General features: G+C 39.7%; 1 protein-coding gene across 5 annotated transcripts; it reads left to right on the forward strand.

Annotated features, from left to right (window-relative positions):
* Positions 1-386: 386 nt before the first annotated feature.
* map7d2b (MAP7 domain containing 2b) lies at positions 387-26,891 on the forward strand. Of its 5 annotated transcripts, none has more exons than XM_061064195.1 (17): positions 387-557; positions 1,704-1,787; positions 2,848-2,901; positions 4,479-4,639; positions 10,587-10,734; positions 13,187-13,276; positions 16,595-16,684; positions 17,726-17,844; positions 18,577-18,650; positions 18,785-18,984; positions 19,944-20,082; positions 20,419-20,599; positions 20,753-20,857; positions 21,369-21,432; positions 22,692-22,833; positions 23,356-23,650; positions 24,147-26,891. In XM_061064195.1, exons 1-16 carry the CDS (start codon positions 521-523, stop codon positions 23,645-23,647), a joined length of 1,980 nt encoding a protein of 659 aa, XP_060920178.1. In that variant the 5' UTR covers positions 387-520; the 3' UTR covers positions 23,648-23,650; positions 24,147-26,891. The 5 variants fall into 5 exon arrangements, with proteins under 5 accessions (XP_060920178.1, XP_060920182.1, XP_060920179.1 ...); XM_061064196.1 differs by having other exon boundaries at positions 388-557; positions 23,377-23,650; XM_061064198.1 differs by having other exon boundaries at positions 388-557; positions 17,750-17,844.
* Positions 26,892-27,890: the final 999 nt, after the last annotated feature.

Consider the following 27,890-nt stretch of genomic DNA (forward strand, 5'->3'; position numbering starts at 1 on the left):
GTGAATTTTGGCGCATTAATATTTAAATAAATCAACTGTGATACGGTCCCGGTGACATGTTAACTGACATCTGAAATGAACAAACATGATTAATTTATTTTTTTCACGATTAAATAAATCTTTTTGTCTATCTTTTTCAATATTTGGAACATGTAAAGCTCTTAAAATAATTTAGGTTTTTAAAAAATGTATTTAATGTTTAAAGGTATAGGTAAGGGGAAAGTAGTTCCGAACGTTGCTGCTTTAACGTAATTAAAACATGGCTTCAAAATAAGCAGTTTTATCTCTTAAAGTAAACAGATGACCGCACACTTGAATCTTTACGTTAGCTTTGAGCCATATGAAAGAAACCCCCCCCTCCCCTCCCTTTCTCCTCCATAGGCTCCTCTCTCTCCCAGCATCATATTTTCCTCCGTCTTTTCCTGAGTCATTGTGCAGCACCGGGCGGTCCCCGGTGGTTTTTAACGGTTTTCCGGCTCCTGTCAGGTATCTCCGGTGAAAACATTCGACGACCTTTGAGATGACTGAAGTGGCCTCAAGCCTCCCTGAGATGCAAGGTGAGGATTAATACTCTCATTTGTACATTTCCCCATAGCTGCGAGGAAATGGGTGTTGCAGACATATTAAAGGTGTAAGGCTCCTTCTTGATAAGACTTAAATAAAACAGCTTTCCTTTAAAAGAGCCTGTGAAGACGGCAAGGTGCACCAGAGTTCTTCATGTAATGCTACAGGATGCTTTGTTTTTGATTTAAAAAATAATAATAATAAAGAAGAGCGGGCAGGGTAGCTTCTTTTGCCATCTATCTGGAAATTCATGGAGGTCATTTTTAAACACATTGGCATTCCTATCCTAGATTAACAAAAACCTGCAAGGTTCAGTGAAAAACATAGTTTAAGTGTTACACTGATGTCAGAAGGTGAGGGACATATGATCTTTATAAAAAAACCTCTGCAATGTAAGAAAAACATACATGTAACATAAAATGTTTCTTTTTTAATTATAGAAAAAAAGAACATGTGGCTTTTTCTTATACGTTAAGATCTTTCTATTATTATTATTATTCACAACATTTCTCATTTCTGTCTCCTATTAGATCCCAGATGGGATAACTGCTAAATATCCCTTAAATCCTTCATTATTCAAAATGCTTATTGGTCATAAGTCATTTATTACTTACATAGAAATAATATTTACTGCCTTTAAAACATGAGATCTATTTTTGCATGTGATGTAATCTCCAGTGCAGATGCAGCCGAGTAGAAGAACCCATGGGACACTTGGGATTTAGCTCAGATTTGCATGTATTTACATATCTAATGACATATGTGTGTAAGTGGCTAAGAAGAGCAGCCCTCCCCTCCTGTGTGTTTGAGTACATAGACGTTGGTCCATTGTCATCCTTAGGCAGTTTTCATGTCAGCTTGACATACTGAGCAAAACCAACATAGCAGGAAGAGGTCTGAGGGTTACACTCAGGGGTCCCACACTGACAGTTTATACTAACCCCTGACCCCAAAGGTGATACGTTGACTGACAGAAGATTTATTGCATTTGCATGCCATGACTGCCAGTATTGCAGCCTCTTCCTTATTGATAAACACAGCAGTCACGTTTCGCACTCCAGCATTAATATTTTTAGCTGTATTTGCCTTTTGGCCAGCTGTGCCATGAATCATGTCTGACTGTTCTCTCCAAAACACAGCGCTGGCCCCTCCTCCTACAACACTGACTACCAGTAGGAATCCTTCTCCTTGTCGATCACCGTCCAATCACAGGAGCCCTACAGGTACATTTCTCGTCACATTTCACACGCTTTGATTAGCTTCCATTGTCCTCATAATCCAGGGCAGAGCAAACTAAAAATATAACATCAACAAGATGAAGAAAACGAAGACCAAGTGAAGATGCTGCAAGGGAACATCGTGTTTGAGTTCTATTTTGGTCTTTTATTTTCCTCTCAAATATTTATGATCTTTATTTATCTTTGTGTTCCTCTGCCTTGATTGAATGTTTAATTCCCTGCAGGGTTGAGAAAATACTTTTCATTTAGCAGAATTGTTTTGTTGTTGAAATGACAGATTGTAACTGTCATCAAAATCACATGGAATTATTACAAATCGGCAAACCAATGACAACGACGAGATGCAAATTAGAAGCAGCACTGTATTCAAGTACTGTACTTGCAAATGGATGGATCTTGTTCTTGAATATTTCTGTTTTATAAAACTTTATACCTCTACTCTTCTAAAACAAAAACAGTGTTATTTTCTTTAAATGTGTGCTGTGAAAACATTCAGTCAAAATAAAAATAGTAATAAAGTATTGAATTTCAAAAGTAGTGTTGTTCATGCACCCAATGTTGTTTTGACTTGAGATAATATTTCACATCACATGAGTGCACATTCTTGTGATTTTAAGTAGGCCCTATGTTTGTATGCAAATTAACTACTTTTAATTCAAACACTGCTTACTTACACACTTGTACTTTCATCAGATTTTTTTTGCAGGTGTTTTTCAGTCCAATCCAAGCCACTTTTTTATATTGCAGATTAAAAAGTTTACAAAAATCTTTCACAGTGAGTTAAAATGGCAGACATAAAAAACACAGATAATTGAATGAATCCTATTAAAGGACACATAATATCAAAGGAAATGTATGTTAAAACCTGTAAAACACATCAAAGTGCAGTCATTCAGAAAATAAAGAAGACATACTGATACTTGTAGTGGACTAATTTCACAGTTGGGCATTACTAGTTTAAATATTTCTACAGTTAAGTTTAAAACATATGTGCAACCTGCATGGATCTGAAGTGACCTTTCATTTTTCTTCTAATTGTCCCAAGGCTCTCGACATCATTTAGCAACAGAGCGACAGGAGGACAGAGAGAAGACACAAGGTATGACTAACTCTCCAGCTGGTGGAGCTCTGTGTGGTCTGTCCTGTTCATCTGTGTCAAACACACACACACACACACACACACACACACACACACACACACACACACACACACACACACACACACACACACACACACACACACACACACACACACACACACACACACACACACACACACAGTGGGTGGACTGGATACTGATATTGGTTGAACTGGTTTTATCTCCAATTCTCCAGTTTTTGACCCCCTAGTCTCTGATTCTATAGTTGTTTTTATTGCTAATTGATTTTAAATGTCTTCTTGCTTTGCTTTGAATTTTCTTTGTGTCTGAAACATAAACAAATCTACACACACACACACACACACACACACACACATTGTATGCAGTGTGGGTATACTTGTTTATGGTGTAGGAACCTGAAGCATTCATATCCTTTGCAATTTACCACAATAAGCATGAACAATAATACTAAATGATAGTCTAAATGATAAAACCTGTCTTAAATAAAGGTCCACTTCCTGCTTGTTGTGTAGCTTTAGCTGTATCACACCATCTTTATCAGCAGACTGAGTTTGATCAGTTGCCATGGAAACGTGCACTTCCACAGAGAGGCTGTCTGGATTATGAAAACATCTCCATTTCTATGGCAACGTAGAACATTAAACTGCTGATAAGAACTGTTCCAAGTTTATTTTAGTGCTGATACATATTTATTCAAAAGTTAACATTTAAATGTATTCAGAATTTTAGTCTCAGTTGTCTTTGTGCAAAACAACAAAACAGCCAAGCGTCTCCCTCAGCAGCATGGTGCAGATTTGAATATGATCAATTGAGTCTTAGATTTTAGCAATAGGCTAAAAAGGCAAAAATACAATAAAAGCAAGAATTAACAGGTAAAAAACAGCAACACAGCAATTAATCAGCACAAAGAATCAGAGGTCTGTAGGACTGTTATTAAAGCCAACCTCTGCTTTCAAGTTTAAAATGAAATGTCAATCCATGTAACGCAAGTTTTTCCGTATTAAAGGTTTCTACGTCTCTTTCAAACAAATTCAATTAGCCTGTAATGTGTGTGGAACTTTTCCCATGTACTTAAAATGAGTTGTATTTTTAATCTAGGCGAACATACTGGGTCTTTTTGTTTTCTTCAGAAGATCCTAAACACAGTTTTGCATACAGAATGGTAATCTTCATCAAGACGTCTAAATGTTATTGTATATCTTCAACAACTTTCAGGCTTTCATAATCAAAACAACAACCAAAGACATTTTTAAATGATGTCATATTTAAACACCCAACATGCCAATAAAAATCCTCTGTGACTACAGGAGAAGTTTAATTCACATTATGTAATTTTATTGTTATAAAATTAAGAAAGAAACTACTTAAACATTTATTGCCCAGTCCGGTAGCATACAAGCACATTTTTGCCCTTGTTCTCATGTTGTAGTAGTCAAAAGTACAGTATTTCCCTCATTTTGTGCAGAAAAAAAGTAGAAAATCTTCCCAATTTCAACACAGAATCTGTGTCTAAGTATTTCAGCAAATCCTTTGTGTGTTATGGGTGTGTGTTCAGAGATATCTGAGCTGCTGCAGGATAAGGAGCGTCGTGTGCAGCAGCAGCTGGAGCGCTGCGCAGAGGAGCGAGGGAGGAAGATGGAGGAGCAGAGGAGGAAGGAAAAGAAACGCAGGGCGGCTGCTGAGGATAGGAGACGGCAGCAGCAGGAGGCAGAGAAGGTCAGAGCTCATGGCACACTAATGATGCATTCACTGCATGTTTTAAGAAGTGAGAAAGCAGGATCTTGTGTCATTGCTTGGTCATATCACAGAAGTGCTAGGAAGATAAAAAAAAAAAAAAACATATTATCTTTAAGTCATGTGGCAAAATGTTATGTTACATGTTTCTGTGTGTCTGCAAATCCATCATCTATCCTCTCCCTTTGTCCCTCCACCACTCTGTGTATTTACATATACAAACTCAAACTGAGCAGTTGTGATGAGAGGCCTCTTCTCCTCCAGGAAACACCTCTTGTTTCTCCTATTTTTTCCTCTGCCGCTGAATTAATTGTGTCGATCCATAACAGAGTCAGTGTATTTCCAGCTGTTGTTCGACTGAACCGAAGTTTAAGGGAAGACCAAGTAATTAATGCAGAAGCTCTAATGACTTTCTGTCGGCTGACTAATTGTGTGCATTGAACTGAATCATGACAAGTGTGGCTGCTTTTCTGCATCAGACCTACAGTCCCAGTACACTGACTCTGACTTTATGTTTTGACCTAGAGGGTGGCTAACAAAGCTGTGGCAGGGATGTGTTCTGGTTAGGGGAGCTGGCCTGAAAACGACTCGCTAGCCGGGTTGTTAGTGGGCAAATGCTCATACCGCAATAACGATGAATTTGCAATTAATTGTGCATGCCTTTGACCAAGAAAAAATATCCTGATTTCTGACAATATTAGTGCCATGCAGAGTCACATGCATGCCTTTATTTAACTCTGATTCTAACCTGAGTTCAGGTTAGAATCAGAATTAAAGGAATCAGGCCAATAATGGAAGAGTATAACAATTCGTATTACTTTCCATCCTGATTAACACAGCTGGAATAGAAGGCTGAATTGATCAGAATAGTCTTCTTGATCACCGTCAGAGCTGAATTTGTTGGCTGTAAGCCTCTTCTGTTCCTGGTCAGTGCCTTTAGATCATAAATAAATCGCATCACTCTGCATGAGTCATGAGTGGGCATCACTTGGCCGATAAGAACCATTGACTCACATTATTATAATCCCGTTTGTGAGTCGAGCATGAGCTGGATTCTGTGTATGTGCGATAACGCTTTCAGCTCAAGGTAGCATATAAATTATTAGTGCTAAGCAGCACATGAAGGGTTAACGAGCCAGTGACAGCCTGATCCACAGAGGGTTCACCATTCGCTGCTCAGAGGGGGGTCACTGTTCTTATTGATTTAAAGGCTGTGTTTGCATGCTAATAGCCCCTCCCCCTTCCTCCCCTCCACACACTCATATGCAAATCTAAATGACATAATGATCGGTCAGTCTCACGGGGCTATGACATCACAGCCGGCCTATCATATGGCATTTCCTGGAACAGACGGTCGATGCTCGAAGTGCAGTGACAAGCACATATTTCACCTCTGAAAAGGAAACGATATCAAACAAGATCAATATATTTTTACAAAAGGAAAAACAGAATAATGAATAAAATTGTATATTTTCAATGAAGTGTTTTATTGCTAAGAATTCACTGCACTAAGATATACCTTTAATAATCTGGTTTATAAAATGTAAGAAAATAGGTAAAGCTACCTGTTGGAGAAAAAAAATTAAAGGGAAATTATACAATTAAAATTTGAACCATTACGTTTGCTTTTTAAATATGTTTGAAGATACAACTTTTCCTTTAAAAGATCTACACAAATAAAGATGTGTAAAAGAATAATGAACAGATCAAAATCCGATTGCTTTGGATATAAAGGATTTCTTTAAACGTCATTATCAAAATCTATAACAAGAGATCATTTGTACATTTTTGTGCCTGGTACCTTAAAATAATGTTGATTGTTTTTTGTCTAAAAATCACCAGTCAGCTTTTATCTGATGATGCCATGCAGAATCTATTTATGTAGATGACTAATTGATTGCAGATGAATCCTCTGTTGAGCAGTTAATTGACTACTTCACTTTGCTGCAGTATGTTTTATGTTCTTCTCCCCTCTTTTAATGATATTGTGGTTCTGTTGAACTACACCTAGCTTTAATAAAAAGGCAAATATTGTCATCAGAGCATCATATAGTGGACTCTGTTACTTCGTCCGCCAGTTCCGAGTCTTTCTTTTGTACGTGTATTTTGATGTAAAAATACTTAGATAACGCTTCATTGAAATATATGTGGCAGATAAATGAACATTTAAAACGGGGACGCTGGATTAAAAGCAGGAAATGCATTTTTGATTTCATGGGGACTTTGAGTCAGTAGGGTTATTGGTGAAGGGATTCAGCAAAAACCCTGAATCACAGAAAATGGCCGCGCAGCACTCTGCAGCCTTTGATCTGCATCTTCAGATTATCTGTATCTCTCTACATTTCTACCCCACCCATGTTATGTCTCTCTCTTTAAATCTCTCTTCTTGACTCCCCACCACCTCGATCAAAACCACCACCATCCCCCGTCCTGTCCCATCACCTCTCCTCCCTCCTGCAGTCTGTGCGTGACTCTGCATGCACCTTCAGCAAACACACCCCCAGTGCTGATGTGGGGCATTTCCATCCTTTATGTATAGACTGTATACTGGAGCAGTGTATCAGCTTTATGTTGTGCAGGTTCTGTATATACAGAAGAACTGCTGTCTGCTTTCTAACTCTGCAACATCAACAGTTGTAGATGAAAACAAACGGTTTGGGATGTGGTTGTAAATAGAAGCAGATCCAAAATTAGCAGAAAGAGAAACAACTGAGCTAAAGAGAAAGAAAGACTTCTCTGTGTTTGCATCTTAGTTTCTACAAAAAAAATGTCTACATGTGATCATAGATACCAATATGCACATGCAAGGAAATATTACATTGTTCTAGTATAAGCAACTAATACATAGAAATATTTTCCTCATGTCTCAACTATTGCACATAAAAAAGTGCAGGCTGTCAAGAGATGTTACACACCTAAGCTAACAGTGGGATTGTAGTGACAGTGGGCTTTGTTGTACGAGGCGCTACATCCTATTTTTCTACCAAGTTTCAGTTGACGCCATAAGACCCACAGCAAACACTGTCACTACTTCTTTCTTTCTTAGTAAAAAATGCTACCCATAAATAACTAATGGTCCCGTTCACACATTTTCTGAGGCTTACCTGCTTCCAAGTTTATTACTTTGATCAATTAAAACATGATGATTCGTGTGTTTAATACAGCTGACAGTACTATAAACATGGGGTTATTAATCCAGGACTGTTATCTTTTCCATCATACTTTCCTCTTCATTTAATATCATCATAAAGGAGGTATTGAATTTCAAACAGCCTGCAGAAACTCTGTAATAACCCATGAAATCTCTTAGAATATCTGATATTAATATATATGTGAATAATGGATATACACTGGGCTGTTATATCTTAAATTACCCACATCATTATGGTATAAATGGTATATCCCTAGTATAGTGTCTCGTCTTAGATAAAGTGCTGCTTTTTACATAATGAATACCTCAATCTAAAGCAGGAAATGGCAGATTAGATTTGATTATATTCTTCAAAAATAGTCAAGCCACACCCCTATTCGTGGGTAAAACTGTTTCTTATTCTAAAAATGCACATTTAGTTTGTTGACTGAGCTGAACCAGTAGCTTTATGAATAGGTTTTAGATAAAACATTAAAGGAAGAATGTGCAACTTTTTCATCCAGTAGAAGTCGCCCTTGATCACCAGCATGTGTTTTCGACACCTCTGCTATTCTGAAGCGTCCGCTCTCCTCCAGTGGCACACCTCAAACCCCTCTCCACTCGCGTTTGCACGAATTGTCCTGTGCTTGTACTGCAATTGCCTGTGGCCTGCATTGTTGTGTTAGCAGGCTAATGTTAGCGCTCATAGCTTCATATTGCACATAAAATGACCGTGATCTAAGGACACTAACTTGACATCCAAATAAGCAGTGAGTAGGCTGTGTTATTGTTCTTTTCTCTACTTCAGTGCTTCCCAAAGTGTGGGCCGCAGCCCCCTGGTGGGCCGTGCGGGTACTGCAGGTGGGCCGCGAAAAGCCCTCAACCAATTTTAAAAATAAAATAAATATCACAATAATGATGATTTACAATGAGTCAACCCTTTAAGTGATTAGTAAGGTGTGTCATGACTATTCATGGACATAATGTTTAGTAAACTTTTGTGTCTATCTTGCCATAATATCATGTTGTCATGTCTGATAATTTTACCCTTACTGAAAGTAATAGATGAGTCATACATTTTTTTTGTATAATGGGCCCCGGAGTAATTTTGTATTTCAATGCGGGCTGCGGCAGTCTTAAGTTTGGGAAAGGCTGCTCTACTTCTTGACCAAAACAGCTTTTATACACAAGGCTGTCCCATCCATGTAAACATGATGTAAACATGATGTAAACATGATGTAAACATGGCTCCTACAACAGTACAGCTGGTGGGACTCAAGCTTCTCACTCATTGTAGACAGTCATGAATCAGAGAGACATTTACAGAGGATATCCATTCTTCCTTTAAAGTTCACACAATTAAGATTGTTGTTAATTTTTTTAATTTTTTTGTTAATAAAAACAATATTTCAAAACAAGGAATGTTTAGATGTGTAGAGGAGAAGTATGAAACCAGAAAGGGCTGGTTTTAAGGACCTCCTCCAAAAAAAGATCAAATTCTTATTATATTAAGTATTTATTTTGTAAAAAAAATGTAAAATGTAAAAAAAGCGAGACAAAAACAGAGAAAATACATAACATAAAAGAAGCATCAATTAAATTAAATAAACATCAGAGAGATGAGAGATTAAGTCAAGCCAGTTCTATGTCTATAAATTTAAAACATTATCAGCGAACAAAAGATGGAATTAATATGCACAACTCGGGAAAAGATCAAGACAAAATCAATTGATTAAAATAATAATAATAAAATAAATTAGCATGTTTTCAAAGTGCTAGGCAAATAAAATATGGAAAGTTCCTTTTTTTGTGCTATGGCATATTATGTATCAAGGATATCGTACTGTTTTTCTGTTGTGCTTTATGTATTATTGCTAAGAACACAAATGTATAAATGACTGTTTGTTTTACATGTATTAAACTGAGTGTAGAAACAGGGCTGGAGAAGGTAGAAAAAGGAAAAGTAGATTTGTTTATGTTTCAGACACAAAGAAAATTCAAAGCAAAGCAAGAAGACATTTAAAATCAATTAGCAATAAAAACAACTATAGAATCAGAGACTAGGGGGGCAAAAACTGGAGAATTGGAGATAAAACCAGTTCAACCAATATCAGTATCCGGTCCACCCACTGTGTGTGTGTGTGTGTGTGTGTGTGTGTGTGTGTGTGTGTGTGTGTGTGTGTGTGTGTGTGTGTGTGTGTGTGTGTGTGTGTGTGTGTGTGTGTGTGTGTGTGTGTGTGTGTGTGTGTGTGTGTGTGTGTGTGTGTGTGTGTGTGTGTGTGTGTGTGTGTGTGTGTGTGTTCATGCATGTACGTGGGGGTGGTGACAGGTTGTGTTTAGCCTCTTCCTGTCTGATTAAACTGCTCTGTGATATAGAGTTAGTCATTACAGAGCGAGAGAGGGAGGGAGATCGAGGAAGATAAGAAAGCATGAGGGAGAGAGAGAGAGAGAGAGAGAGGGAGAGGGAGAGGGAGGGTGGGGTTAGCAATTGCGAGGTAGGAGAGAGAGAGGTTGAGGGAGAGAGAGAGGGAGTCAGAGCTACCTAGAGGGAGCAGCAGACAGAGAGAGAGGAGGAGAGAGAGAGAGAGAGAGAGCTGCTGTATTATGTATCACTGAGCGATCGAGTGCTGGTGACCGACGGCAGACACATAACAGAGGACGGAGGGGCGAGGCCGCTGCGGTGTGCATGCGGTTACTATGGCGCAACCGTCTCCCTGTGCATCGCCTGGCATCCGTCGTCGTAGCGATGGCTCAGTGAGAGAATGTCTGTTCTTCCCTGTTTCTGAACGCAACGAGCAGGAGCGGCTGGAGGCCCTGGTGCGCCGGAGAGCCGGAGGCACCGAGAGACGAGGAGGAGGAGGTGGAGGTGAAGGGGGGGAGGCCCGAGACCACCTGGATAACAGGCCTAAACGCTGGACGTGGGGAGGACCGCCTGACGGAGTGGAGGGTGAGTGTGATGGAAGGAGGGGGGGGGGTTTGTGGTGGAGAAAGAAGGAAAGCGATGATGTCATTGGAGGGTTGGTTTGAGATGTAGAACAGGAGAGAGCAAACGGGCGGATACTGATGGGGGCTGGGAGGAGAGGTAATGAGGGAGGTCTGGAGGTCAGGGGGGGACGATAGAGGGGGGATGGTGGGATGAAAGGGTGGGGAAGACAAAGCAGAGACTGTGGGAGGAGAGCAGGTGAAATGAGGATAAAGAGAGGAAGGTGGGGATGTGAGGAGGAGAAGTAATGGAGGTAAAGAGGAGAGGGGCAGCGGGTGGAAAAGGGTGTGGAGGCTGCAATGCAGGAGCTGCTCAGTGCTTTGTCTGTAAACCTCGTCAGGGGTAGAAGAGGCTTTAAGTGTGTTTACAGTCACATATGTAATCAGCAGTGTGTGTTAGCTGGTGTTTTTAGCTGTAAAAGTGCCACAGGTGTGTGTTTATGTGTGTGTCATTGCTCTGTTGTTATTTCCGAGCTGGGCTGTCTCATTCCCAGAGGAGCTGGAGTTACACATCAACCTTGAACACACCAAGGCCACTCACATAAACTCCGACGAACTGCGACACGAGGCGGTTTACTCTGCCAACATCCATCTCTTTTTAATTTGCGTATTTTTTTCTGTCTTATCACATCATCTTTGGGATTTTTTTCTGCTGTCATGTCGGGCCGGCAGAAGGCCACAGCGCCACCAACCAGGCTCCAGATCTTGTGGTGCATTCATAACGCCATCAATTATTCACAGTACCCATCAGGCCCAGCCGTTCTGGCACTGATTCGGGATCAGCGCCTTGTCTGGCTCTGGCCCGGCTGACTGAGAGGCAGAGAGGCTGTTTTGGGATCGCTTGGGCCCAGCAGAACGCTCACTGCAGCAGAAACAGCAGCATCTCATCTTACAGCACCACTCGATTAAAGGACAGACACTCACTAAAGACGCAAAGTGTGTGTATGTGTGTGGGTGCTGCATATTTTCCTCTGGTTTCAACTTGTCCACTAAAAATCCTGCAAAGCTGTCTTATCTGAAAGAAATGGATAATCAAAGCTGGCCTTTTAGACCATAAATCAGCCTGGTATCATGGAATGCTTCAGAATTAATTATGCAAAAAGTATGTAAACTGACAGCTAGTAGAAACATCGTTGAAACCATGAAAACAGAACTCTACATTTTATTAAAAAACCCAGAGTCTTTAAAGGATGAACTCAACTATAAGTCTAAAATTGTTTAAAAGAGATCCAGAAAACAATCTGAAATATTTGATCTTGAACTATTCCAACCATTAAATTAGATTTTTATCCTCTTTTGTGAGAAGTCCAATTACTGGTTGAAGCAATAGGTTCCTCAGTGCTGATGTATCCACATAGAAAGATGATTCCTCCTGCTAGCTGAGCTAAGACAGCAGGGTTATTCATGAACCAGAATGCATTGCTTGTAAGCCTGGACTTTGTTCCGCTGCATTTTTTAGCTGTATACTATGGATGGAGTAAATACAGCTGAATGTCCAAGTCAGCCAGTACACAAGAAAATCCATCATCATTCATTACATCCTCTGCACTTATATTTTAGCACACCATTTCCTCTGTTTGAGACATTTCTGTGTAGCTAGTTTTCAATGAAAGAAAGCGGAAGGCAAGAAATCTTCTTTGATGCCACCAACTACGTATATCATATGATGGTGCTGATGTACCTTTAAACTTCCAAACAGTTAATTTTTCCTCCCACTGCAAAGAGAACAAAGAACCCTGGCGACAAAAATGACAGTCGGTTGACCATCAGACTCAATTATCTCAAAAGCTACTAAAAGGATTTCCATTTAATTGTGTGACATTCATGGTTATCAGGGGTTTAATCCCAAATATTTTTTGGATGATCCTCTCACTTTTTTTCTTGTGCTACATTGACATTGACCTGTCATGATTGGGAAAATGTATCTTCAGCTGTTGGATTTATAAACATCAAATCCTGTGAGTCATTTATGGTCTTTGTGGATTTTGGCTCAAAATCTCAGTTAGGTCTCTAAAACTGTTGTTATGGCCAGTCACCATAGCAACAGTTATTACAATGTTCAGCCCCGCATGTCGATTTCTTAACCTCCAAAGTTTCTTTCGAAGGCAGTGTTGGCCTCACTGCTTATTTGCATGATGTTCCACTCTCATGTTGGCAAGAAGCATTCACGTTGCATTTTGAATCTTGTTTTGTCTGAAAATGGTTTCGACTTACCTTCTGGTTTTGATGTGGCACTTTTTGCTGGGAAATGTGTCTTTTCTGTTTATCTCAGCGTGTGTGAATGTAGACGGACATCGGGAGTTAATTCCTGTTTGAATGTCATGTCAGCAACCGTTGTGTGTGTGTGTGTGTCTGTGTTGATGAGCTGAGAGTGTGTAACGCTTTGCTTTCTCCGCTCTGCTTCACCTGCTGCCCAGGTAACCCTAAGACCCCGCCCTGCCATGCCATTGGCTCCGCGCAGCCCAATGGGCTTCCTGCTGCTTCCAGCGCCAGCCAATCCCGTAACGGTACAGACCACATAACTCTGTGTGTGCCCCACGCTCATACCGCTCCCCTGCCACCAGGGATCCCGCTGTCTCACCTGCAGCTGTTCCTCTGTCTGCATGCTGCTGTTTTATGGTCCTGCAGTTTGTGTACGATGTGTGTGTTCTGTGTTTGGTGTACGGTTGTCGAAATGTTCAACACTTTGATACATTTGGATACCACATGTTTGAGAACAATACATTTGATATAGCTGAAAAAACTACAAATATTAATTTATTTTGAACCGGAAGAGAGAGAGAGAGCACTGCCCATATTGCACAAATACTTTATTTACATTTCGGTACCATGCAATTCTGACAGTGTGCAGAAGTTTGCTTGCAATTTTGGATGATTAAAAACAAAACAAAAATTCCATATTGGTTGTCCTGATATAGAAAAAGGTACGGATATCAGTTTACTAGAATTTTACTAGTATCGTATCGAAAGTCACAATTCTGGTTTCATGACAACACTATTCTGGTGGTGATAAAAAAGCTGGAAGTAAAGAAAATACGTGTTAAGTCTTTCCCCCCTTTTTTTTTTCAATCTATTAATCCAAGGCTGAATAATTCAGAATAAGACCAAAAAGATCCAGATGAGTAGTACCACAGCATGAATATGAAACAATAAAATTAAACCATACTAATGATATTCCAGTTTAGCCCTTTGCTCATCTATTCTGTATCTGTTAAATTTTGCATTAATACAAAAATGCATTTAAAACGGTTTCTCTGAGAGTGTTTCTGTTAATGATACTGTAAGACAAAGAACTCCAGTAAAGCGAGAAAATGGCTCAGCTCCTGAAATAATACTCTGGATAGGTCCGGCTCTAAAAAAGCAAAAACAGTCTTCAGCTTAATTTATGCAAAAGGGAAAATGGATCAGATGAAAAGACAGAGAGAAAAGAAAAACTCAGTTTCATTCCTTTAAGGGAAACAAATATGACCTGCAACATTGACTGTTCATTTTGTATTTTTGTTTGTACCAATCAGAAAAACATCACTGTGCATTCCTGTTAATCAACAGTTCACAACACGTACAGTACTTCCATCGACGTTCTCCTCTGTGGTTAACGAGTGTCTGGTTTGGAGCGCCCTCCCATTACACACGCACACACACATGCACACATATACCCCACCCTTATCACAACAAAGGACTGCTCCACTTCCCGTCTTCCTGGCTGAGGGCTGTGTTTAGTGATGCACACATTTCACTCTCAGCAGGGAGCCTGGTCTGTGTAACACCCCTCTGGTGCTCACACACACACACACAAACGCACACACGCACATGCAGACGCACACCAACACCATACATCATACCAGACGTTTACCCTTTAGCTATGTAGGAAACTAACTCCTCCTCACCTACACACAGGGTAGTGCAATAACATCATCCCACATGCACACACACACACACACACACACACACACACACACACACACACACACACACACACACACACACACACACACACACACACACACAACATCCACCAGACATTTCCAATCATCTCTGTCCCATATTACAGACGATCCCCTGCAGAAATAAATAAAAAGTATCCATCATTTTCACGTATTTTGCCTGAAACCCCTGAGCGGGGTTTAATAAGTATTCAGATCCTGTACTTCAGTAACAGTGAAAAACACAAACATATTCAAATATTGGTAAAAGTTCTGTCTTGAAAATCTCACTGAAGCATTCTAAATGTACTTAAATATATTAGACATGCTAGAATAAAGTGGTCCCTGTCAGTGTTTTGCAATTGCATAGGATGTTTTTGAATAGTACTTTGAAAAGATTATGTATGTTTTAGTTACTTAGACGTTGAAGCCTTCGCTAATGTTTGTAGAGTTATTGTTCTGAATGTAGCACCTAAAAATTAATTAAGTACTACTCTGATTATCTGTGTATTTCATCTTGTGTAGTTCATTGTTCAAGCCTCTTAAATGACAATAATTGCTTAAAAATAATTCTAACTATGGGAATGTGTAACGTTGGGCTCTGGGTGTTCAAACTGTTTTCAGATTTATAATAATAAAAACAGGAAAAGGAGGTAAAGGCATTATTAAAGAGAAAGTAACAAATAGATCTGTTAAAGCAAAAAGAAGAAGTAAAAACATCAAGAGAAAAATGAAGAGGATAATAGTGAAATATAAAAATGTAAAAGATGAAATAACGGAAAAGTGAAGGTAGAAGATATTTCACCGATCAGTCATTGATGAAAATAAGTATTATTGGTGCAGTCCTTTAAAATAGTTGAAAATGTGCAAACCAAATACAAAATGAAATCCCACTTTTACAAAGGTGCTTGGTTAATAATGACCGAATATAAAATGCATTTGAAAAATGTAGCCAATGCAAAAAAGACTGCAGTTCCTTTACGGTCCACTTGAGGCTGGCTGTAAAAAAATGTTTAAAATGTAAATTTTTACAGTAGAATGAAACATGTTAACAGCCTGGTTCATAAACAGTTTTTGATCTCTAGCTCATTTCTGTATCGGTAATCTCTGGTCTGGGGCTGAATTTAATCTGTTTTGATCGTTTTAAGGCGAAGAGTTAGAGGTAAGCATTATTTTGCATAATTTGAGGCGTGGCTGAGTTGACTGACTGGTGGACATGCTGTAGCTGTTTTTCCAGGAGGCTTTTGGCCAGCCTCAGCTCAACCTCTTTGTTTCTAGATTGACTGAGAGTTAGGTGGAGTCAGCATTTCCAATATTGCGACCACTGTTGTCAGGCTTCATAACGCTTCATTAACATTTTAAAGGCAGAACTTTTACTTGAAACAAAGCCTTTGACTTTGTGGTTTTAGTTTTTTTGTTTAAGTTACATCTGAATACTTCTCTCAGCACTGATTCACAGTAATAGGATTTAATGTTTAATTCATTTTAATTAAAAAATGACTGTGCATGTACACTGATCTTTATATCGGGTCATCCTGGTTGTCACGGTGCCTTTAGGTGTGCTTTAACTTTTGCCCCTCAGTTTCATTGCTCTGCAGCCGTCGCGTCTGTATCAATATACTCCATTTCATGATGAAGCAGGCTGCAGAGAGACTCTGCTCTCCATTCTGCTGCTTCATTTCTGTCTTACATCACCAAGGTTAATTTATCCTGCAGCCTGCATGGCTCATCGATCGGCAGGATTATTTTCTGTGTGAGCCTGCACTTCTGTGTTTGCTGTGTGAGATTAGTTTATTGAACCTATTTGTGACGTTTACATCATCCCTCAATGCAGCAGCAGCAGCGAGCACATTGATTCACTGTTTTTGTCCGTGCGACTGATTGTTGTCGTTTTTTTGTCAGTTGGTGACTTCTTGTCTCCACCCATAATGGAGCAACCAATCAACAAACAGCTGTCAAACTCTTCAGCCGCCCTGCATTCACCAGAGAGAGGTAAGAAAGAGCAGGATTTTAAACAAAGCTAATATTTCTTCTGATGAGTGATGCTGCAGCACCCAGGAACTTCTTACTTAATTAACCAAATTAGAAAGTGTTACAGCCATAATGATTAATGCCAAGGAGTTACATGTTTGCATCATCAACACAAGTTGTTCGGAGTTAGTAATTTGGCAAAATAGAGAAAACACAGCAGGTAAGATTCACGTCAAAGGATGATGGTTTGAGGAACTCTTAGGTAAAGGCTTCATCAGGTTCCACAACGCTCCAACAGGACTGTTTTTAGCCTTAGAGGCAAAACCCCTGACAAGAAGAGTCATCCCCAAATTCAAGCTCAAACTATAAAATGACCGCTAAGATTACCAGAAGTTCATTGGACCCATACTCCCCAGCCAATATATGTACTATCATCCTTTTCCGCCACAAGATAATGGGAAACAATTGTTGTACTATTCTCAAAAATAAGTTTCTCCATTTATTTAAGATATCAAAACATAAAAATATCCAAGATTGAGACCTGTATCAAAGCCACACATACTCAAATTCTTTTATTTTCATTTGCCTGTTTTCTTTAAAGACATCTGCCTTGTCTAGTCAACATTTTTAACACATCAGAAAACATTAATATGTTTAAAAAAATACACAGGAATAATAAGAATGACACATTCACATCGAACATTTAGCTTGACACTGATTTTTCTTCACTGCAGTTGACAATGTTCTGGATTTAGTTCTAAAAATAAACCTGCATCAGTCACAATATGTTACTTAGTGTTTTGGATGTCAAGGTACCAAAGCTTTTAATCTCAAACGGTAAAAATATGTCTCTTTGGGGATAAGGATTAGAAAAGACAGAGACCATCTTTTTGACATTTTCTGAACATTCTGCTCAAGTTTCTCCTCTTCTGTTTCCTGGTGTTATCGTCGTGGTGTGTGCATTTTGTGTCTTTGTGTGTGTTTTTGTAAACCTCTCCGTGTATGTGCGTGTGGTTATGTCTGTGTCTGTGTGTTCATGTGTGGTGTTTTGTGACCTGTCAGTGTCTTTTGTCGCCCAACGAACAGCTTCCCCCAGCAACCACAGACCGAACAGAAGTTCTTCCAACCGCAGGAGCGTTGCTGGACACCCTGAAGAACCATCCAAAGCCAAAACACCCACGGTAGGCCAAGACATATACACACATAATCACACACAAACGCACACACTTGCACGCACAAAAATACATACATAACCTAATTAACAGTGACTGGGTCAGAAAGGGCACAGCAGCACTGTTATTTTAAGCCCCTTTAAGTCGTTTCATTGCTTTATATTTATGTCCCTGGGATATTTCGTCTTCAATATGAATGTTGTGGAGTCGTAATGGGGGGATGAAGAAATCCTTTCTCTTAGCCCCCTTTTGAGTTAGTAACAGACGTGTAACAAGGACGCGGCGGAGTCTTGGGGGGGGGGGCAGCACTGTGTGTGCATGTCTGAGTGTGTTGTGTGTGTATGTGGAGTTCCTACTGTGCAGTGCTCTTCACAACACTATAAGGCAAAGTGAATTCACAGACTGGGACGCCAATATTATGCCATTGCAGAATCAAAATGAGCGTCTTAAGGCGTAATGACTGCGGAGCTTCATACTGGCGCTGTTGTGGAATTGTACTTTGAAAAGGGCTTTAGAATAAGTAGTTATTATCATACGCTTGCACACTAACATTTTTACACACACATTTACAGACATGCACACAATGGCATTATTATTACTGTCCTTTTCTTTTATTTTGGATTAAGACCACATTTCCCATAAACCTTAGAGCTTTATTTGTAAAAGGAAGATATTAGGAAGAGAAAATGTAAGTAGTCTTGTTGTTACCATTACTGTGATATTTCTTAAAATCTCTTGCAGGGCGAGTTTCCAAACACACCTGCCCGCAGTTCATCCTTCAGGTCCAACAGCAAGGGCCCTGCAACACCTAAACGGTACCAAACACACACACACACACACACACACACACACACACACACACACACACACACACACACACACACACACACCTGCCTGACCTGGATTATTTTACAGGTGACCTGATCTGTTGGTGTTGGTTTTTTTTTAGGGTGAGGTCAAACAGGAGTCGGGCACAGTCACCCTGTTCACCCGGGCAGTACCCTCCCTCTCCGCTCCGGCAGAGAGCCCCCACCCCCGGACATGACGACAGGAACCACAGAGATCACAGCACTCTGGAGAGGAAATCAACCAAATCTGAGAGCTCGGAGAAAAAGATCCCGAAATCCACCAGCAGAGAACTGAACGCAGGTGAAGGACAAGCGTGTGTGTCTGTGTGTGTGTGTTTGTGTGTGTGTGTGTGTGTGTGTGTGTGTGTGTGTGTGTGTGTGTGCTGAGAGTGTATTTATAGTAGATCGCTGTGGGACATTTTGTTCTTTGACCATGACACAAGGAGGAGGCATTGTGCACATTTTAATTTATTATAAATGTAGTTGAAAACCAAATTTGTGTTTGTGTTTGAGATACATGGATTACTCATAAATGTCACATGATTCAAAGTTTCAAAAAAGCCATCCATTCGAAGAACATGCAGCAATAACAAAATGACAAGCGATTGACCGTTGTTGTGATTAATTTTGATTGTTCTTTATTTGATTTTCTCAGTTATACAATCAGCTTATGATGCTTACTATTGACAAGGTGTCAATAGTAATACAATTATACAATATACAATTTATACAATTATGCAATTGTTCGGATGCTCTCTGGCAGTTTATGCAGGCACATTTAGGATAAACATCTGGGATTCGGGCAATTGCCTTGTGGCTCTGCTCTCAATGTGCAATTGTGTCCAGTTGTACAACCCAAATTTTATTAGCAAGTTTTTCTCGACTGATCAGGTCGAACAACTGGCCAGGCGTGAACGGCCTGAAATTGCCTGACTTCAAAGTCAGTTGTACGACTCAAAAATCTGGTCTAAATTGGCCTGAAATTAAGTAATGCAAAAATATGTATTTGAACTGAAATGCTTTTTGTAACTAAAAACTAAATTCTCTATTCATCAGTTGTTGTTTCTGTTAAATGTAGCTGCTTTGGTAAATGTAAATCTCCTCTTTTAAAAATGGTAGATCTTTTTTTTTTTATGTAAAATGTCAGAATTACATCATGGGCTGGACAAACATAATTGAAGGATTTGCCCAGACATGTTTATTTTTGTTAAGTCATGCTGCACCATCTCCTCACTCCATCCTCTCATGTCCCTCCCTCAGAATCTCCGGGCACGCCCACAGGCAGGAGTGTTGGTGGGACAACGGACGCTGAGGAGGCGTCTAGACTGCTGGCAGAGAGACGACGTCTGGCTCGGATACAGAAGGAGCTAGAGGAAAGGCAACGGCAGGAAGAGGAGAGGTGTGTTTGTGTTTGTGCTTAGCAGCTGATACAAAAAAATTTAAACTGTCATCAAATATTCTAATAACTGATTAATTAAGTAAAAAGCTCAAAATAATCTTTAATTACTGCTCTGAAGTTGAGAAACTGAATATATTTGAATGTCTCCAGTTGATGCAGGGACAAATGAGTATAAGCTAGTTTCCAGTCCCAGTTCACTGAATGACAATAAAACAACAGCACTACATCATCCATTTAAAAACAATTACTGCGTCCAGAAACTAGGATTACAAACAGATGCGTTCCTACATTCCTGTATGGTCATTTGTTCAGCTTAAAGTATATCTGTGCATCCAGACTGAGGGTGGAGGAGGAGCAGAGGAGGCTGCAGGAGGCGAGAGAGAGACAGGAGAGAGCTGCCCTGCAGGCTGAGGAGGACAGAGTGAGACGTGACGAGGAGAGGAGGAACAAGGAGGACGAGGAGAGACGGCAGAAGGAGCAGAGATGGAAGGACATGCAGGATCAGCTGGACAGAGAGGTCAAGCTTCATCAACATTTTATCAATGGAATTTATGTTGCACTTAAAAGTATTTTAAGTTAATATGTCAAACAACCCAGTAATACTCGTCCTTTACATCAAGAGACAGAAAGAGAAAGTGAATGGTTGGATGTTTACTGTATGTTATTTCAGAGAGAGGAGGCGTTCCTGCGAGCCCAGAAAGAGGCAGACAAGAAGAGGCAGGAGAGAGAGATGCTGCACATCCAGGAGGAGCAGGAGAGGCAGCAGAGGAAGAAGGTATCAGTGATCAAAACAGAGATCACATCATAGATTAAGGTTGTTAAAATATTTGATAGCGTGTTTCAAAACGACACAATCTTTCTTATTCTCATGACCAATAGTATTGAATAGTACCAAAGCTTCAAACGAATTCAGATTTTCAGTCTTATTTTTAATCAAAAGCTGCTTTCAAGAGAGAGAGCACTGTCTAAACTGCACAAGGACATCGTTTGAGCAACAGACAGTATCAGGCAGGAGTTTTCCTTCAATTTGTAATCATTAAAAACAAGAAATTAGTAGGTGGTGAGTAGCTACGACTTATTTTTGTTGAGGATATTGTTTGATTATTATAACATTTTTAATAAAGATTAAAAACCTGGTATCATGAGAACCATATCATAGATCATAGATTAAATTGAACCCATGTTAAAACACTAATACTTGGATGAAAAGGACAGTCTGGAAAAATTACTTCAAAACAACAGCTACACTATTTTACAGCTGAGTTGTGTTTTGTGTGTTTTCACAGAGAATTGAAGAGATAATGAAGAGAACAAGAAAGAGTGAAGTGGAGCCTCTATCTGGTGCTGCAGGTGAATGTCAGACACATCCTGAAACTTGATTGTTTTATTCATAGTAATATGAATTTATTTTGTATAGCACTTTTAAAGCTTAGAGCAAAAAGGGCGTTAAATAAACAATGCCAGATTCCTGCACAAATAAATCATACAAAACATAAAAACACACTTTTTCAAATCAACTTTAAAAGCTGTTTGTAGAACGGAGCTGTACGAGGAGCAAAGAGACCGTTACAGACAGCAAGTACCGGGAGTTAAAAGTTTACTGATCACTACTCGACTACCTCACATGTAAAGCATGTCAGTGATGAGGACGTTTGATTACATTGATCTATTTTCCCTAAACTCATCCCCCTCATGACTCCTGCTTTCCTGCGTCATGGCAATTCCATTTGATCTTTTTCATTCCATGTGTACAGTGACTCTTTCTGTTATTTGTCCACATCACGTATTCTGTTGTTTTTATTTGCTTTCTTTCAAAACGTTTTTTTAATTTGCCTGTGGAAAACAGTTTTCCCTCCCGTACAATTAGTTTCCTCCAAATCTAATCGGATAAGTGTCTCAGCTGCAGAGTGACTCAGCAGTATCAGACAGACACGAGAACAGCGCCACCTAGTGGTTAGGTAGCAGTAAGACAAACACTCAGTGCACTGCAGCATTCTTTGAACTCTCTGACCTGCACTGGGTTATATTAGGACAAATGGATCAGCACAGGGGAACCAAAAGGAAACAATAAAATTAAGGAATACACACTAAGTTAAAAAACGTACGTATAGATCAACTACAAGACAAAGTCTGAGGAGTGTGTCGCCTCATTTACAGTGAAATATGTATTTGATCTCTTCCTCAAACTATTTATAGATTTAAGAATTAAGTTGCACTTTTTAACTAGTCAGTTAAAGGCAGCCCTAAGTAAACCTGCATCTACACATAACAGGTAATATACAGATGTTTTCTCGTGGTCTTGACTGATTTTTCCGTTTTCCCAGAGTTTCAAAAGCCCAAAACCAACAAAGAAATAAAGTCATAAGTGTGGGCAATGGCAGCATGGCATGTCGCACTCTAGATCACCAAAACATTGTGTCTATATCGTAAGAGAACAAGCTCTGTTATCTCAAAATAATCAGATAAATCCTTATCTGAAAATCAGCTCTGCTATCCCAAATATCAAGAAAAGTGTGAGTTGTCCTATAAATGTAATTAGGCCTACAGCACTATGATTGTCTATAAGGATTCCAAAATCCATTTAAATCAACAAGACTGTCCGTTAGCAGCTGACATGAGGGCAGAGACTGCGATCGGCTCGGAGGAAGATGCACCGACTCCCGCTGAAGCCCCCGTCATCATGCTGGGACCTCTGGAGAACAAGATCTGTGTGGACGAGCTGTCAGACGGAGTCCAGTCTATGGATGTCAGGTAAGACGTCCTTATCTCTTACAGATGTTTACAGCCAACTCTCACGGGACTTTTAAAAAAAAATCTTGCATGAATCTTAGTGTGAGTGTGCATGTTTTGAATGAATGCAGAGTAGAGATATTTTACACATTTCCGTTTGTCTGTTCTGAAGTGACTCCACACATACAGATCACCTGTTTTTTCATCTTTTATCCTTGCATTACATAGCCCATCATCCTCTCAATGCTCATCTACAGAACAGGCCGCACAATTATTAGCTTTTTTTATTGTTATCGCATTATTAGCAGTCCGTTCTTCGACTCTATCCACTGTCCTATCTTTCCAATAAAGGCATAAAAAGCCCCCTAAAAGTAGATCTTAGAAATGATGACAGAAACATTTTTTTTTACACACGTTAACGCACAGGAGAAATCTTTACATAACAAAACCTAATGAAGATCCAATTGACTGAATACTGCAGATGTGTTTGGAAAAGTACAAATTAACGAAATGTTCTGTCTCTGTCATCATCGTGTCTTTAAGTTCTCCATCTGTCTCCATCAGTCCTGTGTCCAGGGAGGAGCAGGCGAGCGCTCACGAGTTCTCACCGGTCACAGAGGGGACGGACGGCTGCCCTCTGGACCACCTGATGGACATGGACTCCCACGGGCGAGGGCAGCGTCACGTTGCAGAAACACCCCCGTACCCCAAAATGCAGGCTGGTAGTGGGGTGGGAGACCTCAACAAGAACCTGCTTATTCAAGGGTACAGCGCTGCCTCTGAATCCTCACAGCTCATCCACAGTGTCGGCCTGAGCAAACTGGACATCCAGTAACAGGTAGAGACAACTTTTGACTTCAGTGTGTCCATGAGCTTTGAGTCCAAACTCTTGCACAATGGTACATTAAATCAAACCCATAAAATACTGTTTTAACTTATCTTGTCATCAGACTTATGCATGGTGGTGCAGTGGTTAGCGCTGTTATTAGATTCCTGGTTTTGATCCCCGGCTGGGCGGTTGCCTTTCTGTGTGGGTTTTGAATGTTCTCCCTGTGCATGCGTGGGTTCTCTCCGGGTTCATCCCATAGTCCAAAGAAATGCCCATTCGGTTAAGTGATGACTCTAAATTGCCTGTAGTTGTTAGTATGAATGTTTGTCTCTGTATGTGCCAGTCTGGTCTACGCCCAGTGACAGCTGCGGTCTGCTCCATCACCCTAGCGACCAAAAAAAGGAGCGATATAGATAATGGATGGATAAAGGTGTTGCAGATTTTAAAAACCAATAAAGGTTAACCTGAACAGTCTTCAATCTTTTCTTTTTCTCTCTCTTTTAAGGAGGATCCTGCTGGTTCAGTACAAACAGGAGAAAAATAACAAGAAATCATCACCTCTGTCTGCAACAACAGCAACAATCATTTCCACACGGAACAAGTGCTGAACAACTCACTTCCCACCTGAAAAACAAAACCTGCATAACAGCAAAGCTTTTGGCAAAAATTTTGAGGGTGCGCATGGGCAACTTTGACTCTTACAAATATAAAACAGTTTGACAAAAGTGTATCTCTAGGACACGGAGCATAATTTGGGATCAGCATTTGTGTTTCTCTTTTGATCAGCTGAAGTTTGAGATAGTAAAAGGACAGAAAAAGGTTAATTTATCAAAAAATAGAGTAACACAGATTAAAACAAAAATTTGAGTAAAGGCATGATTTTAGATAAAACTAGCTCAAGACATCTACCTTCTACTTTAAACCACCTTCTCCACATCTGCTCCTGTTGAAGCCAGAGTTGCCCAGCTGTGCTGCCACTCCAGTAAATATCACTCAAATATCATCCGCTCTAATCTCTCATCCCTGCTTTTGTAAAACTCTGTAAATAGATGTGACATTGTCGAGGAGTCTGGAGGCAGTGAGCGGCTCTGTAGCAGTTAATCTGGAGGGAAGCTGTAAAAAAGAGACACTATTGTATAGATCCTGTGTAGCATCTTCAGTGAGGACTAGCTAGTTGAGCTGTTAATGGTTGTAGCTGTGTACTTGAACAGTGTGTGAGAGTTTTCACTCTCTTTCTGTCAGTGTTTCTGATGGTTCCTGTGTGTTTATCTCACCTATGACCTGCTCTACTGCTTTCCTGTCATCATGACACGTGAGAAAACAACAAACTGATATTATAACCCTGCTGTTGATCCAAAACTCATGGCCTCTCGCTTTGTGTTTCTGCTGCTTATCACTTGATTCAAGGGGCGTTTTTGTGGAGATTAAACAATCTACACCAAGAATATGAAGAAAACCTGGAAGTGGTCAAAAGTATGTGAAATATCCTGCATTTTTATCAGGACAGCGTTGACACAGTGTGTTGTGTATATGTTTGGCACTGACTGTAACCACACTAGCTGCAGTCTATAATATGCACTTACAGTAGATGTGTGTTCCACTGCTCTGAAGACGCTTGTATCTCCACCACAACTCATCCCACCCCAACTAAAATATACCTCATCGATTGATAACAGACTCTGGTGTGAAACAGCATTCACCACCTCTAGCCCATCACCACTGAGGCCTTAAACCTCTGTGCAGTCAAACACGTCCCCTAAAAACTACCCGTCCCTCTGCGCTTCATGCAGCATGTGCACTTAAAGGCCCCTTTTTCTACTAAAAGATCCGGTAAGCAGAGAAAAGAGAATAACAAATGTTTCTTATGCAAGTCTGTGGCTGATTTGCAGCTTCACCTGAAGGAAGGAAGTGCATTTATGTGAAAGCAGGATTTGATTATCGGCAGTAGTGCGTAGTTGCTCAGGGGCCACAGGCTGTTGGGGGCCTGAAAAGCTCCAGTTTTATTGTGCTGATTTTAAGAGCCGAGATTAAGGAAATATTAAAAACTCTGCCTGCAAATTCTACCAGCAGAACCTAAAAAAGAAAAGGGTCAGTCACCAACCAAAATGTGCCATTTTTATAGCACAGTTAAAAAGTCAAATTCTTTTTAGTTTACTATTCAGGTTTAAGTCTTTTAATTTGACATTATCTCCTTACATAATGGTTTAGTGCTAATCACTTTATGCCCTTTTTTTGTCAAATAAATTCATTATGTTTACGTCCGTACACCTACCAAACTTTGTACATTTTTTTCAGCATTCAGGAAAAACCTTCTGCTCTAGTAAGGAGCCCCGAAAGTGGAAATGGGCAGAGAAAAATAAAAAGTTAAGTTTCAGGGGTGAACAGAAATCACTCGCGAGCACAAGAAAGTTTCCTGTGATAATGAGAAGGTATTGCCTTGGCACAAGAAAGTTTTTCCTGATCAAGTTTTGCATGTGCTCCAAAGAGTTTCTGCTGTCTGTTTCATATGTTGAACTAAGTGGTCTTTTGCAATCTGAGCTACCGGTATGTTAAAGAGTTCCACATACAATACTTTCTTGTGGGCACATGAAACTTTCTTGTCTTCAGGCCTCCAAATATTTGAAAATGCTGCCATGGCTGAAAGTCCCAGAGAGTCTTTTGGGGTAAGAATTGTTGGAAAGAAATCCAGGTGCAAAGAAAGTTCTTTAAAAATCTCCTTGTTGTGGGAAAAGGGGCTCCACTGCACTTCACATCTGCTCACTGAATGTATATTTATGTTTTCTTTCTCCTGCTGGCCTCCCTCTCTCCATGTACGCTCTTTATTCCTCCAGATTCTGCTGAAGCTCATTTGTAAGAGGGTCTCCTGGGTCCCCTTGTATATGAAGTAAAAATAAAGGACATGATGTTTATCCTAATATTACTTAACTCTGTGACACTGCAGCTTGGTGGAATATATCATTGTAGATGTGGTGCATGGATAACTGCTGATAAAAGAACAATAAAAGTTTCATCAAGCCATTTGTGTCAGTAAGCTGGATAAATGAACAAATGTAAAAATTTAAGTTTGAAATGAAGGGAAATGTTAAAGAGTCAAACATGTATAAGATGTTTAGCCTTTGACATTCATAATGTGAAATATGAAATGACAAATCTAGTGTAGGGCTTAACCAATGCAGCCACTTTTATTTATCATAATATCTCACTGTGTGTTGACTTTATGCTGCACTGACATTAAAACTGATCTGCAAAATATGGAGTGAAGGCTTTTTTTTAAAACTTAAGAATTATGTACAGATGATTTACCCTAAACTGAATTCACTGGTCAAAGTTTTACGCAGCCCCTGAAGTCCCAAAAAGTGTTATTATCTTGTGGGCACAATATAATTATACTGTTGGAACCTGGTAATATCTGGTTTGCACATGATAATTAACTTGTGAAAAGATGTTATTATACTGGCAGAACGAGTTAACATGGAAGCACAATATAATATCATTGTGCTCACAAGTTATCATCTAAGTTATGCGCCCAAGTTTACAACCAGCTCCCTAGTTCAAAAAGGTTCATACTGTTTTAAGAAGAGGGGGTTTCATTTTTTAACCGGCAACAAAGCATAGTTTTTTTTTGTGCTTTTATAATTAATGGTGACTATTAAAGGTAGAGTCATCAGCATTGTTCGTTGAAGCGTGTAAACTCAACATTCAAGCTGGGCCCCTCCTCCTGGACTCAGAAATACAAACTCACAGCAGGAAGTAGTGTGTATGTTTACAGCTTGTATCAACACTGAAGGCTAACGTACACTAGAACAAGCAAACTGCCTGTGTGTGGCACCTGTACGTCCAGTAGAAAGCAGGCAAACACAATCAAGGCAATCAACACCAAAAATGCATTCGGGGCCCATAAGTATTTGTATTAGTCTATATTTTATTTTTAAATACAAAAAACGAATGACTCTATTTTTAAGATTTAAAGTAAAATATGGTTATCATCGCTTACATTTAGTTTGGACCATCATTTTATGTTTAATGAGGAGCCCCCCCTTTCCCCCCTTATGTGCGGCATTGCTTAAACTCAATATACCGACTATAATACTTTATAATATTTATAAGAACTTCGATTTGTTAGTTTATCGATGCTGAAAATTGTGCGTAAAAAAACACCAAACGAAAAAGCCCAATGGTCAGAATTGTAAAAGCATATATGAAGACATCTTGCAATTTATTTTTTATTAAAAAAATAATTATTTTTATT

Source organism: Labrus mixtus, chromosome 19 (genome assembly GCF_963584025.1).
Source record: "Labrus mixtus chromosome 19, fLabMix1.1, whole genome shotgun sequence".
Classification (NCBI taxonomy): domain Eukaryota; kingdom Metazoa; phylum Chordata; class Actinopteri; order Labriformes; family Labridae; genus Labrus; species Labrus mixtus.

Bases quoted from the DNA above. Each gene is read 5' to 3' on its own strand.
- map7d2b (XM_061064195.1), top strand. From the start codon at position 521: ATGACTGAAGTGGCCTCAAGCCTCCCTGAGATGCAAG. The intron at 2,902-4,478 runs GTATGACTAACT...GTGTGTGTTCAG, and splicing joins GGACAGAGAGAAGACACAAG to AGATATCTGAGCTGCTGCAG. The intron at 20,083-20,418 runs GTGTGTTTGTGT...CTGTGCATCCAG, and splicing joins CAACGGCAGGAAGAGGAGAG to ACTGAGGGTGGAGGAGGAGC.